This window comes from Camponotus floridanus, unplaced genomic scaffold, assembly GCF_003227725.1.
Source record: "Camponotus floridanus strain SB8 unplaced genomic scaffold, Cflo_v7.5 scaffold6, whole genome shotgun sequence".
NCBI classification, from domain to species: domain Eukaryota; kingdom Metazoa; phylum Arthropoda; class Insecta; order Hymenoptera; family Formicidae; genus Camponotus; species Camponotus floridanus.
In genome coordinates, this window is record NW_020229769.1 from 3,113,387 (window position 1) to 3,130,673 (window position 17,287).

The 17,287-nt window shown below is 27.1% G+C and overlaps 4 protein-coding genes across 7 annotated transcripts in view; 3 read left to right on the plus strand and 1 right to left on the minus strand.

Moving 5' to 3' along the window:
* LOC105259468 overlaps positions 1-17,287 on the minus strand; it is a 237,979-nt gene that overhangs the window by 191,385 nt on the left and 29,307 nt on the right. The window lies entirely within an intron of this gene.
* On the plus strand, positions 4,293-7,208 carry LOC105253344 (retinol dehydrogenase 11). The gene is made up of 6 exons (XM_011261315.3): positions 4,293-4,513; positions 5,739-5,820; positions 6,030-6,334; positions 6,462-6,581; positions 6,710-6,935; positions 7,041-7,208. The coding sequence occupies exons 1-6, from the start codon at positions 4,396-4,398 to the stop codon at positions 7,186-7,188; spliced, it is 999 nt and encodes a 332-aa protein (XP_011259617.2). The 5' UTR covers positions 4,293-4,395; the 3' UTR covers positions 7,189-7,208.
* Positions 8,743-13,113, plus strand: LOC105253341 (retinol dehydrogenase 11). Of its 2 annotated transcripts, XM_025413069.1 has the most exons (6): positions 8,743-8,984; positions 10,225-10,306; positions 10,508-10,812; positions 10,930-11,049; positions 12,062-12,287; positions 12,384-13,113. In XM_025413069.1, exons 1-6 carry the CDS (start codon positions 8,867-8,869, stop codon positions 12,529-12,531), a joined length of 999 nt encoding a protein of 332 aa, XP_025268854.1. In that variant the 5' UTR covers positions 8,743-8,866; the 3' UTR covers positions 12,532-13,113. The 2 variants fall into 2 exon arrangements, with proteins under 2 accessions (XP_025268854.1, XP_025268855.1); XM_025413070.1 differs by lacking the exon at positions 8,743-8,984 and having other exon boundaries at positions 10,229-10,306; positions 10,467-10,812.
* LOC105253342 (retinol dehydrogenase 11) lies at positions 14,468-16,815 on the plus strand. The gene is made up of 6 exons (XM_020028141.2): positions 14,468-14,585; positions 15,371-15,452; positions 15,649-15,953; positions 16,081-16,200; positions 16,332-16,557; positions 16,655-16,815. The coding sequence occupies exons 1-6, from the start codon at positions 14,468-14,470 to the stop codon at positions 16,797-16,799; spliced, it is 996 nt and encodes a 331-aa protein (XP_019883700.2). The 3' UTR covers positions 16,800-16,815.

The following is a 17,287-nucleotide window of genomic DNA, read 5'->3' on the forward strand; positions in this document are numbered from 1 at the left end:
TGATGCAATTTACAAAGAGCGAGTAACCTGACATCTCGAAGGTTTATATCATTCAATGAATTTTGCGCGAATTCAGTCGATCGCGTAGTTTCAATCATGGTAAAACGATAGTTGCTCTTCTTCTGGCTCTAAATTCAGAAGCTTGCAGAATATATCCCACAAGTTTTTAGTATATTCATCATTTTTCGTTTTCTCTTTCGTAGATTAGCGACACTGCATAATAATAGTCTCTACATAATAATAAAAAAGAAAGAAAATTTGAATAAACAATTAATAAAAAGAGAAAAATTATCAAGAAAATTATCAGAAAAATTTTAAAAAATTTAAAAATTTTTGTTATATACTATAATAAACCTTTACTTTATTATATATTGTAATTTTTCTCATAAAAAATAAAAAATATGTAGACATTTTTTTGTTAATTTTTTATATATTTTAAATTCATACATTTCAGTATGTATCAGTCTTTTATGTCGTTTTCCATTGATTAAATATTGTATCATCACAAGTGAAAGACAGTAAAATATATGCACGTATAACTCCTAATTTTCATAGATATTTCGAAAGTATTGACAATACTACTTTATAATTTATATACTGTGATAAATATTTATGTCTAATTAGAAAGTCACATATTTGCTATGTCCAGTTGCCATTTCTTTAATGGCAATGTTTAAATAATCGAAAGACGAAGTAAAAGGAACTAAATATATGCTTCATCAAGTTATATAATAAATCTGAATGCACATACTCTTATCTGAATATATTTATATACTGTTGATTTTCTTGACATCACGATTTGTCCCTATTAATCATATCAGAAACAAAGAAATAAAGAAGATAAGAAAATCTTCGATGTAAATTTATATGAAATTATATGAAATGTAAAATTATTAAATTATATTATATTAATGGAAACATGCGAATCTTATCATATCAAAATATCTGTCGATAATATGTAATTGAATATAAAATGTTTATAGTATATATGTAATTGATAATATGATAATATGATAATAATATGATAAATATGATAATATGTAATTGAATATAAAATGTTTATAGTATATGTACATATTCTCTATATTATATTGAATAATTTTTATTATACAATTGTTAAAATGCATTTTAACAAAATTTCAATGCGCAAGAATTTCAGAATTATCCAGAATAGACTCTTTTAAAACGGGAAACTGTAATTGAGCTTAATCGAAACCCGAGGGAGAGTGAAAGAATTCTGCATTTACTTTAAAAAACCGTCGCATTAATGCTCCCATTAATACATGCAAGTGAATATCTCCTTTATGGCCGATTCTCGCGAAAGCGCACTTTTCGCTGGCAGTTATATAAACTTTTGAGAAAGCCGCATCTCATAGACGATAAATTGTTGATGCATACGCTGCGATGAAACGTTGCATCGCGTATAACGATGGTTCCAAAAATTGCGCCACTTATTTCTCGTGTCACGTTTAGGATTTGTGCATCGCAATATTCACCGGAGAAAGATGGTAGATGAATAGATTGTGATGTTAATTATTTTCATCTCTTTTTTTTATATTATTTTTATTTCATTACGAAAAAAATTTTAGAATTATTATTACATTAAAGTATTGAGGAAGAAATCTAGTTTGATAGGATTTAGATTCGTAAATTATTATACCTTTATTTTTTTTTCATACACATACCTGGAAATAATAGATAATTATATTTTTTATTTTTTTTCAATATATAATAGAGATATAAAATTGTATACGTATTCGCATAATAATAGATAATAGAACATTTACGATTTATTTATTTATTTTTATTATATTTATTTATTTTTGTTTCATCAGTGACATAAAAATATGTTAACAGAAATAAGTTAGTTATGTTTTTGAAAGTCTACGTCGCAAGAAAATAAAGAAGAATCTCTTATTCTGCGACTTTTGTCTCGAATTTGTCTTAACTCTTGAGATATACGCATGGAATAACTTATTGCACTTTTGACACGAGATAGAATTTATAATTACTCTACATGATTTCCATATATAACTTTGTATATGCAGATATACACGCACGATAATACGCTGATACACACATATACACATACGCTTAAATAGATATATGAACATGTATCTGAGTTTCTGAAATATTAGACATAATATTTTTTCATTTTTATTTAAAAGTTTCTTTGGTAATTCTATCTCTTATATTTTAAATTATTATAGTTATTGTAGACGTAAGAGACAGAAAAAATAGTGGAATTTTAAATTAATTAAAAAAAAACTTGAAATTTTGCTCAAATAATTAAAAATTAAATCGAAAATGGCAAATAAGAGCCGCGACAGTTGGAGCGCAGGAAAGAAATAATACTTCTTTCTTTCTATATGTATAATTACTCGTTTATTTCAAAATAAAAATTATTTTAATAAAAAATGAACGTTTTGATTCATTTTTTGATCTTTCTTCAGCATGTTAACAATATATATTAGATGTTAACAATATATATTATAAATTATTATGACGTATTAAATTAAAAAAATTTGTTTATCCTCGCGTAGATGACGATAAATTGCATCTCACCGAGATCTGGTAAGCGCATTGTTTCCAATAGTCCTTCAAATTATTATAGTTGTGCTGTATCAATGTGTTACGTTACAGCAGATCTAACAATTCGAATAAAAATATGAATATCGAAAAATATTACACGTAAATGAGCTCTTTATGCTTAAATTAGTAGTCAGAAGCACTCACCAGATTCCACTCTTTATGCTATTAATAACAGTGCTATTAATAACGTTATGTGTCTCTCATGTTTGTAGTTTGAAATTCAATGATGAAATGTATAAATATATTTTTGATTGTTAAGACGTAAACACAGACTCAATCGAGGATAAACTCGGTTGACTTGATGATAATAAACATATAAATATATGAACGCTTCATCCTCGATAAATAATCAACTATTGTTGCAAATGATGCAAGCCCTCTGTATCACTCTGTAAATTCAAGCTATTTTTTTGTCGCTTGATAAACACGAAGACCAGTCTTTTGCTCAATAAGAACTCTTCGTTCAAAACTTTTTCCCAATTAAAATCGTGAACAAATTCAAGTCTATGATTGGATATAACCAAAAATTGTAACATAATTTATAGTACATATTGTTAACATCGCGCTGAAGAGGAATTAAAAGATAGGAATCTGAGACACTAGTTTTTATTAATATAATTATTTTTATTTGGAAATAAACGAGTAATCAGAAAAAAGGAAGTGTTATTTTTTTTCTGTGCTCCAATTATCGCGCTATGGCTATTATTTGACAATTTCGATTTAATTTTTAAATTAATTGCATTAGTACACACGGCTTTGTCTATTATATTATGTAAGTTATTATAGCATTATAAATCACATTATATATACATATAAGCATTTTTCTACGTAAAGTAAAAATTTGACGAAAAATGAAATGACATATAATAACTTGAAACGAACTGATTTACAAGAAATATAAACTCAGCATTAAGATCGAATAATATTCTAAAACATTCTATAATTCTCGGTTTTATAGTTCATATATTTTTAATTAAAAATATATCAGGAATTATATAAAAAAGAGCTGCCTGACTTGAAGTGCATATTATTCAGAACAAGAATAAAGCTTCTACAATATACGTGAAAAACGTATACCAATTTTGTTTGTTTAAATAGAAATAATATTTATACAATGAATACTAAAAATATGAAAAAAGATATTAAATAAAAAGTTATTAACAAACAAAAAGTTATTAAATAATAATTAAAAACATTTAGATTTAATAATATTCAAGTAGGGGGAGGTATAAGTAATTCCTTCAATTTCCTTCATTAAAACGAAGAATTATATTATTTTTATAAATTTCACAATTTTTATAAATTGAAAAATTTGTTGCAATACTAAATATGGATATAAAAGTACTGGATATGTATAAAAGTAAATATATACCAGTGATATCAATTAAGCAATTATTTGACTGAACTTTACAATACAATTACCTAATAAATACATACGAAATCAAAAAACAAAATTGAATTATAAAAAGTATTGTATGTATATGCATATGCGTTAATTGAATTATAAATATTAAAAACAGATATAATAAAAATAAATATAATTATAAATGTTGTATATATGTATACATATATACTTTTAAATAAAAAGAAGCAGTTTCCTATTTTAAAAGTATGCATATTTTCGCGCAGGTTTAATGCGCAGGTTTAATGCGCAACTGTCACCTGTTATGAAATTAAGCAGTATATAAAGAGAACGTGCATTAAACGCACTTCAAAGTTAAAAAGAACGTCAGTGACATCGTGTAAGTGAATTTAATATAATTAATTGTATATTGGTGACATCCTAGAAAAGTATCATAAATAATGTGGTCTTTTAAGAAAATGTGTACAAGTAATGCACGTCTTGAGGGCAAGACTGTTGTAATAACAGGAGCAAGTAGCGGTATTGGTAAAGAGACTGCCAGAGATTTTTATGGAAGAGGTAATATCTTAAAGAATATATATTCTAAAACTGATAATTTATCCTAAAACATTGAAATTTTTTTTAAATAAACAAGATTATGAATTTAACAGACTGTCTATTGCGAAGGATGATGAGAAATATGTTTTTATGACATCGTACGAAATTTAAAATAAACAGCGCTTGCGACACAAATATAGTTTTTGCGTTATTTTAATTGGCATTATTTTAATTGGCATATTACCCAGTCATAATTTAAAATCTTTATCAGTTATCTTCACCGACCCGACCGCGATATCGATGTTTACTCTACAATTTTATTATTTGACTTGTACAGCATTACTTTCCGTTTGTTTTTATTTTTATATTATTATCTATGTATAATAGTCTAAAAGTTCTTTTGTACGTTTCTATTAAATCAACATTGTCACCTTGAAGAGGATCCAAAAGGGACCGAAACATTTGTATGTTCTGAAATTGTTCTTTTTAAATTTTAAAATTTTTAAATTATAGACTTGCAAAACATGCAATGCCACTTGCGAATTTTTTCTCTCTCTATATATATATATACAGACTGTATCAAAATTTACGGATGAGAAATGCACAGCGCGATAGTTCGTGCCAAAAGAAACAACTTTTCCTTTGACAAAATTGCAACTAAACATTATTTTTCTAAGAGAGCAACTTGAAGTTGAGAGCTATACATGATAACTAAATATTTATTAAATATCTATTAAAAATCTATTAAATATCTATTAAATAGCTATTTTTAGAACAATTTACTTCATAAAAGAATATTTTCCATTTAATATCACCGAAGCAATGAAAGTAAAACAAGATTAGATTAGATAACATGTTTAGCTAGATATGCAATACATAAATATTCCGTGAAGATTAAAAAATGATTAAAAATTAACAAGATTTTGATAATAAATACAATAAGCATGTAATGTTTAGTTTTTAGTTTTTATTATTTATAAATCTCACAATATAAAAATCTGGCTCTTAACTTCTTAGACTTTGAATCAACATTGAATTGACGCGTTACACTTCTGACTGGATATACATATAGTATAGAATTTTAATTTAAAAATGTATAAATTTATTATTTTATAAATGATATAAAAGTTATGAATAATAAATAGATGTAATAGTAAGATAAATAGATGTTTTTTCGATTGTGATATTTTCTTTAATAATTAAAGGTTTCGTAAATATTCAAATATAAACAAACATGTGCATTTAGGCGCTAGGGTAATTCTGGCCTGTAGAAATATGGAAAAGGCAAACGAAGCAGTTAAGGATATAAAAAATAATCCACCTTCCAGGTAAATATATAAAATCATATTATAAGAACTAAATAAATTAATGGTAATTATTTATTTGGCAGCTGCATAATTACAAATTAAAACGAAATGTTTTATCCTTCATTTATCTTATTTTACTACTTATATGAAACTATACTTCTTCCAACAAATATTTTACGCGACAAATAACAAAAAAATATAATTCAGATGCCTATTTTTTATGTTTTTAGAATTAAAAAAGACGAGTACCAAAACGGTGCGGGAGAACTTGCAATTTATTTTCTTAATTTATGTAGTTTAAAGAGCGTGAAAGATTGTGCTAAAAATTTACTGATGAAAGAAGCAGCCATTCACATTCTTGTAAACAATGCTGGAGTGGCTGCGATTTCGTACGAAAAAACAGAGGACGGAATTGAGACAACTTTTCAAACGAATCATCTTGGCCATTTTCTTTTGACGCTTCTACTGCTGCCAAAAATGCAAGCGTCTTCCCCAGATTGCAGAATAGTCAATGTATCATCAATTGGTTATATTTGTATGTAGCAATACCGCATAATACTAGTTTTATCATTTACTTGAAGAAATAAGAATATTCTTATTACACCCTCTATAACTTCTACGATTATTCTAAACATAAATATAAGAGAAGCATTTTATTACAGTCGGAGACATAGATTTTGATGATATTAATCTAGAAAAATCTTATCGCCCACTCAAAAGTTACTTCCAAAGTAAACTGGCAAACATCCTCTTTACAAGGGAACTCGCTCGTCGATTAAATAGTAATATTATAAACAAAGTTATTTTACGATAATTCACGAATAGTTCACGAGAAAATGATCGACAATATAATGGAAAGTAAAACACGCGAGGATGAATTTATTATGTAAAATATTATTTTGATTTGCAGAAGCTAATGTTCATGGAATAAACGTATATTCTTTGCATCCTGGTAATATACCAACGGAGATAACACGGCATGCTAGTAGCACATTTTTTCCAGGTGCAAGTTATTCTTACAGTATTTTATCATGGATTTTACTATGGGCTTTTAAGACTCTTGAAGAAGGAGCACAAACAACGATATATTGTTCAATAGATGAAAAAACAGCTAATGAGACCGGACTTTATTATTCGTGAGGACATGCCATACATTATATAGAGATATCTATAAATTTTATTTTTATAATACATAATATTCCTCCGCTGTTTCTTTCTCTTCCTTTTTTTTATTTATGCAGAGACTGCAGCGTCGTCAATCCACGAAGGAAAGCGACAAATGATGAGTACGCCAAAAACTTGTGGGATGTATCTTGCAAGCTTCTGAATTTAAAGCCTGAAGAAGATTTTATTAAATTTCTACAAACTGTCTCACGCCAAATATTATAAAGAAATATTTTTTTTTAAACTACAATAATTGATTAAAATACTAATAATAGAAAAAGAATTATCAAAAAAGTTATTAGGAAAATTTAGTATAATAATTCTATTTATACATTATAGTGAATTTTTATTTTATCATATATTATAATTTTTGTCGAAAAAAATAGAAAATATATAAATATTCTTTTTATGTTCATTTTTTGTATATCTCGAATTCATACATTTTAGTATTAATAGACATATCATATGTCTATTAATCATATTGCATAGATTATATATTGCATTGTCAAAAAAATGAACAATAAATTATATGTACGTATAACTCTTAATTTTATATACACTTAGTATACACAATTTGAAAGTCGACAATTCTGTATTATATTTGTAATGAATATGTCCAACTGAAAAGTGACATATGTATATTTGCGATGTCTGCCAGTGTCTTTCTTTAATAGTAATGTCTAAATAATAAAAAAGTAAAAGAAATATGAAATATATGCAAATTCAAGTTATATACGGGGTGTCTGAGATAAAATATAAGATGGTATAAGATGTTCTGCTAAAAATATATAAGTAGAGATTTCGCTAAATTGAATTAAAAATAGAAAGTCCTATTTTGCAAACAACCATATAAAATTTTGATGGATGAATTAAAGAACATCGACTAAAATGTGGCTAAATCATAAGAATGCGCTCTAAGGAATACCGGAGACAAGTGTCATATAGCAACGAAAAAACAAGAATCGATTTACATACGGTCAAACTTTTCGTTAACATGTGACACACGCCGCTAACATCCCTAGAATAAATATCCCAAAGACTGACCATGCGAAATGGGCGTTTGCATATTTTTAAATTAAAATTTTAATAATTATTACGAAAATTGCAAAATCGTAAAGGATTTTTATGTTCAATATACTGTACTCTACTCGCTTACGAGCATTATCATGAATATTCTGGGACATTCTGTATTTATAGTTTCTATATTATATCGAATAACTTTCATTATACAATTGTTAAAATGCATACCGAGATTTTAAGGCCATCGCGAGAATTCCAGGATTATCTAGAATATAGATAGAGAATCTAGAATATAGATTCTTCCAAAATGAACGAATGCATTTGAACTTAAATGAGGGAAAGAGAAAGTATTTTGCATTTATTTTGAGATAGAGAAAACCATCGCATTAATGTTCCGATTATCGAATGCAAGTGAATATCTTCTTTCTGATCGACTCTGGCGATTCGTGGGCGAAAAATATATAGTGTAAATAATCCCTTATTCACACAAGTCTTTATTAAAGCAAAGAATTTTAAAATATTTGTATAATTTTTACAATTTTTATAAATTGAAATTTGTTATATTAGCTTAACAGACGTAATTCTACGCTCCTTTTGCTCCGTCTAGGAAAGAATCGTTGTCGCTTACTGTACATGTATAACTACTATGTTGTGTGCATATTATGAATACATATTTATAAAATGAGTAAGAAAAGTGTGAATTCCTGCTGCGCAGATTTAATGCGCAATTATTTGTTATATAAGCAGTATATAAAGAGCGATTGCTTCGTATTATGCATATTGCAAAATTGAATAGAGTGTCGTTGATATCGTGTAAGTGAATCCAATGTAATTAATTATATATTACTGTTGATAACATCCTAGACAAAAAGTATCATAAGTAATGGGGTTGTTTAAGAAAATGTGTACAAGTAATGTACGACTTGATGGAAAAACTGTTGTAATAACAGGAGGAAGTGGTGGTATTGGTAAGGAGACTGCCAGAGATTTTTATGGAAGAGGTAATATCTCTAAAAACATGATAATTTATCCTTCTGGTAATTTAAGCTTTGAATTCTTTTTGAAATGAGAATATAATGCATGTACAATTATACACACATATACATATACATTATGTACGTAATGTGTATAGAATTTTAATTTAGAATTATAGAAATATTTAAATTTGACGAGTCATAATATAAGATATAATTTTTTTCGATTGATATTCATTCTCCGAATGATATTTATTTTAATAATTAAGGTTTTATAAATACCTGAACATAAACAAACGTGTGCATTATTATTGTTATTATTATTATTATTATTATTATTATTATTATTATTATTATTATTATTATTATTATTATATAACATATTATATACATTATATTTGTTTATGTTTCAATATTTACCTTAGAAACCTTAGTTATTAAAGTAAATATCACCATTCCAAGAATAAACATCGATCCAAAAATTGTATCTCGTATTTATATTATTCATTAAATTTATATATTTTTAAATTTAAATGCTATATTATGTATCCAGTCAGAAGTGTAATATTATAAAGGTTAATTCGGTGATATAAGAATATATCTATCTTTGTGTGAGATATAATATAATATATAACATACATCATACATACTTCATATAGATACAAATATTCCCTTATATTCAAAATTTTACTGCGCAAATTTTTGTTGTTCATGAATTTGTTTTTATGTTATATTTATATTTATTTTTATGTTATATTTATATTTATTATTAATAACATTCGATTGTATTTATTATGATATATTGTATTATATTTGTTATTGATATTAATAAGAAAAATCTCACTTACGAAACATTTATAACAGACAATCTCAGATATTACAAAACGCTAAAAAATCATAAATAGATGTTGCGTGAATCGACCTTTAGAACAACAACTTGCAGTTATTCAGATAATCAAATCAATCTTGACAAGACATCACACTTCTAACTATATGAGTACATAATATGGAATGATAATTTAAATATATTTAAATTTGATGAGTAAGCTAAATAAGATCATCTTCTTAGACTTTGAATCAATATTGAATTGACGCGTTACTCTTCTGAATGGATATATAGTATAGAATTTTAATTTAAAAATGTATAAATTTTATAACTAATTTGAAAATTATGAATAATAAATACATGTAATTTTTCCAATTGTGATATTTACTCTAATAATTAAAAGTTTCGTAAATATATATATAAACAAACGTATGCATTTAGGCGCTAGGATAATTCTGGCCTGTAGAAACATGGAAAAGGCAAACGAAGCAGTTAAAGATATAAAGAATAATCCACCTTCCAGGTAAATATATAAAATCATATTATAAGAATTAATTAAATTAACAGTAATTATTTAATTGGCATATTTATTATTAAAACGAAATCTTCCTTCATTTTTTTTCTTTTATTTTTCATATGAAACTATACTTCTTTCATCAAATATTTGGCGCGACGAATGACAGAACAATATAATCCAGATGCCTGCTATTTTTTATGTTTTTAGAATTAAAAAAGACGAGTATCAAAACGGTGCGGGTGAACTTGCAATTTATTTTCTTAATTTATGTAGTTTGAAGAGCGTGAAAGATTGTGCTAAAAATTTACTGATGAAAGAAGCAGCCATTCACATTCTTGTAAACAATGCTGGAGTGGCTGCGATTTCATATGAAAAAACAGAGGACGGAATTGAGACGACTTTCCAAACGAATCATCTTGGACATTTTCTTTTGACGCTTCTACTGCTGCCAAAAATGCAAGCGTCTTCCCCAGGTTGCAGAATAGTCAATGTATCATCATTTACTCATATTTGTATGTAATAAAACCCCGTAATATCAGTTTTATTATTTACCGAAAAAAAATATACTTGCTCTAATTTCATTTGCATAAATATAAGAACATAAATATAAGAAAAGCATTTTATTACAGTTGGAGATATAGATTTTGATGATATTAATCTAGAAAAATCTTATGGCCCACTCAAAAGTTACTTCCAAAGTAAACTGGCAAACATTCTCTTTACAAGAGAACTCGCTCGTCGATTAAACAGTAATATTATAAACAAAGTTATATTTTATGATAATTCACGAAATAGTTCACGAAAATATGATCGACAAAAGAAAGGAAAGTGAAACACGCGAGAATGAATTAATTATACAGGGTGTCCCATTTTAACTTAGGCAGCCAAATAACTCGAAAAATAAGCACACTACGAAAAAATGGTTAGAATCAAAATTTCGTCATTTCGAGGGGGACGTACAATGACGTTAAAATCAGCCCCCTCACCCCTCCCCCTGGGCGGTGAGGGGGGGCAAGTTTGAAATCTTAAATGGAACCCCCTATTTTTCATTGCATATTCTTGTAGCTTATCTCGAGAGCTTTCCAAAACACTATAATTAAGTACCTTTTTATTAAGTACTTTTTGAGTTTTAAGGCTTGAAATAATTTCTTAATTTTACATAAACCATAAAATATCTAGTAAATCATTCATTTTTCGATTATCTTACCTTGATACTTTTATGTACAAAATAATGAGAGGAATCAATTGGTGTAAAGAAAACACATAGTTATTTCTAAGAAAAAATATGTAATTTGCAATTAACAATTCCATATTTTTTCTTAAAAACAACTGTATGTTTTCTTTACACCAATTGATTCCTCTTATTTTCTACATAAAAGTATGAAGGTAAGATAATCGAAAAATGAATGGTTTACTAGATATTTTATGGTTTATGTAAAATTAAGAAATTATTTTAAGCCTTATAACTCAAAAAGTACTTAATAAAAAGGTATTTAATTATAGTGTTTTGGAAAGCTCTCGAGATAAGCTACAAGAATATGCAATGAAAAATAGGGGGTTCCATTTAAGATTTCAAACTTGCCCCTCCTCACCGCCCAGGGGGAGGGGTGGGGGGGCTGATTTTAACGTCATTGTACGTCCCCCTCGTAATGACGAAATTTTGATTCTAACCATTTTTTCGTAGTGTGCTTATTTTTCGAGTTATTTGGCTGCCTAAGTTAAAATGGGTCACCCTGTATAAAATATTACTTTGATTTGCAGAAGCTAATGTTCATGGAATAAACGTATATTCTTTGCATCCTGGTAATATGCCAACGGAGATAACACAGCACGCTAGTAGTACAATTTTTCCAGGTGCAAGTTATTCTTACAGTTTTTTATCATGGGTTTTACCATGGGCTTTTAAGACTGTTGAAGAAGGTGCACAAACAACTATATATTGTTCAATAGATGAAAAAACAGCTAATGAGACCGGACTTTATTATTCGTGAGGACATGCCATACATTATATAGAGATATCTATAAATTTTATTTTTATAATACATAATATTCCTCCGCTGTTTTTTCATTTTCATATTTGTAGAGACTGTAATGTCGCCATTCCACGAAGAAAAGCGGCAAATGATGAATACGCCAAAAACTTTTGGGATGTATCTTGCAAGCTTCTGAATTTAGAGCCTGAAGAAGATTTTACTAAATTTTTGCAAACTGTTTCCCGCCAAATATTATAAAGAATTTTTTTTTTCTAACTACAATAATTGATTAAACAACTAATAATAGAAAAAGATTTATCAAGAAAGTTATCCGGAAAATTTGGTATAAATTGCATCTTGCCGAGATCTGATAAACGCATTGTTTCTAAAAGTACTTCAAATTATTATAGGTGTGCTGTGTTAATGGGTTATTAGGTTACAGCAAATCTAACAATTCGACTAAAAATATCGAAAAACATTACACGCAAATTAGCTCTTTATGCTTAAATTAGTAGTCAGAAGCACTCACCAGATTCCACTCTTTATGCTATTAATAACATTATGTGTCTCTCATGTTAGTTTGAAGTTCACTGATGAAATGCATAAATATATTTTCGATTTTTAAGATGTAAACACAGACTCAATCGAGGATAAATTCGATTGATTCGATGATAATAAACATATAAATATATGAACGAACGCTTCATCCTCGATAAATCGACTATTGTTGCAAATGTATGATGCAAGCCCTCCGTATTACTCTGTAAATTCAAGCTATTTTTTTTGTCGCTTGATAAACAACACGAAGACGAGTCTTTTACTTAATAAGAACTCTTCGTTCAAAACTCAGATTTTTCTCAATTAAAATCGTGATCAAATTCAAGTCTATGATTGGATATAACCAAAATTGTAACGTAATTTATAGTACATATTGTTAACATCGCGCTGAAGAGGAATTAAAAGATAGGAATCTGAGACGCTAGTTTTTTTATTAATGTAATTATTTTTATTTGGAAATAAACGAGTAATCAGAGAAAAGGAAGTATTCTTTTTTCTTGTGCTCCAACTATCGCGCAGTGGCTATTATTTGCCAATTTCGATTTAATTTTTAAATTAATTGCATCAATACACACAGCTTTATCTATTATATTGTGTAAGTTATTATAACATTATAAATCACATTATATATACATATAAGCATTTTTCTACGTAAATTAAAAATTTGACGAAAAATGAAATGACATAACTTGAAACGACCTGATTTACAAGAAATATAAACTTAGCATTAAGATCGAATAATATTTTAAAATATTCTACAATTCTCGGTCTTATAGTTCATATATCTTTAATTTAAAATATATCAGGAATTATATAAAAAAGGGTCGCCTAACTTGAAGTGCATATTACTCAGGACCAGAATAAAGCTTCTATAATATACGTGAGAAGCGAAATTTCGTTTTTTTTAAATAGAAACAATATTTATAAAATAAATACTAAAAATATGAAAAAAGATATTAAATAACAAAAATATGTTAAATAATAATTAAAAACATTTAATAATCTCTTCAAGTGGGGGAGGGAGGTATAGTAATTCCTTCAATTTCCTTCGATAAAACAAAAAATTATATTATTTTTATAAATTTCACAATTTTTATAAATTGAAAAATTTGTTGTAATACTAAATATGTATATAAAAGTACCTAATATGTACAAAAGTAGATATACCAGTGATATCAACTAAGCGATTATTTGACTGAACTTTACAATACAATTACCTAGTAAATACATAAAAAATCAAAAAACAAAATAATTGAATAATAAATAGTATTGTATGTATACGCATATGTGTTAATTGAATTATAAAAATTAAAAACAGATGTAATAAAATCGGATAGATATAATTATAAATGTTGTTAATGTATACATATATTTTAAAAAAGAAGAATCAGTATCCTATTTTAAAAATATGCATATTTTCGAAGATTTAATGCGCAGATTTAATGCGCAGATTTAATGCGCAACCTTTCACCTGTTACCAAATATTAAGCAGTATATAAAGAGAACGCGTATTAAACGCACTTCAAAGTTAAAAAGAACATGACATCGTGACATCAGTGACATCGTGTAAGTGAATTTAATATAATTAATTGTATATTGATGACAAGAAAAGTATCCTAGAAAAGTATCATAAATAATGTGGTTTTTAAAAAAACTGTGTACAAGTAATGCACGTCTTGAGGGCAAGACTGTTGTAATAACAGGAGCAAGTAGCGGTATTGGTAAAGAGACTGCCAGAGATTTTTATGGAAGAGGTAATATCTTTAAAAATATATATTTTAAAACTGATAATTTATCCTAAAACATTGAAATTTTTTTTAAATAAACAAGATTATGAATTTATCAAAGATTTTAAATTATGATTGAATAATATGCCAATTAAAATAACTCAAAAATTATACTTGTGTCGCTGTTTATTTTAAGTTTTTCATCATCTTTTGCAATAGACGACAATCTACTGCGAAAGATGATGAGAAATGTTTTTATAATATCGTACGAAATTTAAAATAAACAGCGCTTACGACACAAGTATAGTTTTTGCGTTATTTTAATTAGTATATTATCCAATCATAATTTAAAATCTTTATTGGTTATCTTCACAGACTCGAGCGCGATATCGATGTTTACTCTACAATTTTATTATTCGACTTGTACAGTATTACTTTTTACTAAATATGCGATGCATAAGTATTTTGTGAAGAGTAAAAATGATTCGAAATCAATAAGTTTTTGATAATAAATATAATTAAGCATGTCATTTAGTTTAGTTTAGTTTTTAATTTTCATTATTTATAAATCTCACAATATAAAAATCTGGCTCTCAACTTCTTAGATTTTGAATCAACATTGAATTGATGCGTTATACTTCTGACTGGATATATAGTATAGAATTTTAATTTAAAAATGAATAAATTTATTATATTACAAATAATATAAAAGTTATGAATAATAAATAGATGTAATTTTTTCGATTGTGATATTTACTCTAATAATTAAAGGTTTTGTAAATATTCAAATATAAACAAACGTGTGCATTTAGGCGCTAGGGTAATTCTGGCCTGTATAAATATGGAAGAGGCAAACGAAGCAGTTAAAGATATAAAAAGTAATCCACCTTTCAGGTAAAATCATATTATAAGAACTAATTAAATTAATGATAATTATTTATTTGGCAGTTGCATAATTACAAATTAAAATGAAATGTATTATCCTTCATTTCTTCTTTTACTTCTTATATGAAACTATACTTCTTTCAACAAATATTTTACGCGACAAATAACAAAACAATATAATTCAGATGCCGATTTTTGTTTTTAGAATTAAAAAAGACGAGTACCAAAACGGTGCGGGAGAACTTGCAATTTATTTTCTTAATTTATGTAGTTTGAAGAGCGTGAAAGATTGTGCTAAAAATTTACTGATGAAAGAAGCAGCCATTCACATTCTTGTAAACAATGCTGGTGTGGTTGCGATTTCATACGAAAAAACAGAGGACGGAATTGAGACAACTTTTCAAACGAATCATCTTGGCCATTTTCTTTTGACGCTTCTACTGCTGCCAAAAATGCAATCGTCTTCCCCAGGTTGCAGAATAGTCAATATATCATCAATTGGTCATATTTGTACGTAGCAATACCGCATAATAGCAGTTTTATCATTTACGTGAAGAAATAAGAATATCCTTATAATACCCTCTATAACTTCTACAATTATTCTAAACATAAATATAAGAGAAGTATTTTATTACAGTTGGAGACATAGATTTTGATGATATTAATCTAGAAAAATCTTATCGCCCACTCAAAAGTTACTTCCAAAGTAAACTGGCAAACATTCTCTTTACAAGGGAACTCGCTCGTCGATTAAATAGTAATATTATAAACAAAGTTATATTTTACGATAATTAACGAAATAGTTCACGAGAAAATAATCGACAAAATAAAGGAAAGTGAAACACGCGAGGATGAATTTATTATATAAAATATTATTTTGATTTGCAGAAGCTAATGTTCATGGAATAAACGTATATTCTTTGCATCCTGGTGTTATGCCAACGAAGGTAACACGGCATGCTAGTAGCACAATTTTTCCAGGTGGAAGTTATGCTTATAAATTTGTATTATGGGTTTTACCATGGGCTTTTAAGACTGTTGAAGAAGGAGCACAAACAACAATATATTGTTCAGTCGATGAAAAAACAGCTAATGATACCGGACTTTATTATTCGTGAGGACATGCTATACATTATATAGAGATATCCATAAATTTTATTTTTATAATACATAATATTCCTCCGCATTTTTTCTTTTTCATATTTATGTAGAGACTGTAATATCGTCAATCCACGAAGGAAAGTGACAAATGATGAATACGCCAAAAACTTGTGGGATGTATCTTGCAAGCTTCTGAATTTAGAACCCGAAGAAAATTTTACTAAATTTCTGCAAACCGTCTCACGCCAAATATAAAGATATATTTTTTTCTTTAAAAACTGCAATAATTGATTAAACAATTAATAATAGAGAAAGAATTATTGAAAAAGTTATCAGGAATATTTGATATAATATTTCTATTTATATATTGTAGTAAATTTTTATTTTATCATATATTACAATTTTTGTCGAGAAAAATAAAAAAGATATTAACATTCTTTTTTTGTTCATTTTTATTATATATCTCAAATTCATACATTTAAGTACTTATCATATGTCTATTCATCGTATCGCATAGATTACATATTGCATTGTTTAAAAAATGAATAATAAAGTATATGTACATATAACTTTTAATTTTATATACAATTACAAGGAAAGGCACGGAAGTTCCCCTCCGATTTTAATGAGCTTTTAATATGTTGTTTTCTAGACAAAAATAAGGGACACGTATTTTTTTTTACGTACCCATACGCGTTTAGGGGGTAAAACACTCCTTTGACAAAAATCGGTTGTTTTTTTTA

Excerpts from the sequence above, each read along its gene's own strand:
- LOC105253344 (XM_011261315.3), top strand. The coding sequence starts at position 4,396 with ATGTGGTCTTTTAAGAAAATGTGTACAAGTAATGCACGTCTTGAGGGC. Across the intron at positions 6,582-6,709 it reads ACTCGCTCGTCGATTAAATA|AAGCTAATGTTCATGGAATA; the intron begins GTAATATTATAA and ends TTTGATTTGCAG. Across the intron at positions 6,936-7,040 it reads GAGACCGGACTTTATTATTC|AGACTGCAGCGTCGTCAATC; the intron begins GTGAGGACATGC and ends TTATTTATGCAG.
- LOC105253341 (XM_025413069.1), top strand. The coding sequence starts at position 8,867 with ATGGGGTTGTTTAAGAAAATGTGTACAAGTAATGTACGACTTGATGGA. Across the intron at positions 10,307-10,507 it reads AAGAATAATCCACCTTCCAG|AATTAAAAAAGACGAGTATC; the intron begins GTAAATATATAA and ends TTATGTTTTTAG. Across the intron at positions 11,050-12,061 it reads ACTCGCTCGTCGATTAAACA|AAGCTAATGTTCATGGAATA; the intron begins GTAATATTATAA and ends TTTGATTTGCAG.
- LOC105253342 (XM_020028141.2), top strand. The coding sequence starts at position 14,468 with ATGTGGTTTTTAAAAAAACTGTGTACAAGTAATGCACGTCTTGAGGGC. Across the intron at positions 14,586-15,370 it reads CAGAGATTTTTATGGAAGAG|GCGCTAGGGTAATTCTGGCC; the intron begins GTAATATCTTTA and ends GTGTGCATTTAG. Across the intron at positions 15,453-15,648 it reads AAAAGTAATCCACCTTTCAG|AATTAAAAAAGACGAGTACC; the intron begins GTAAAATCATAT and ends TTTTGTTTTTAG.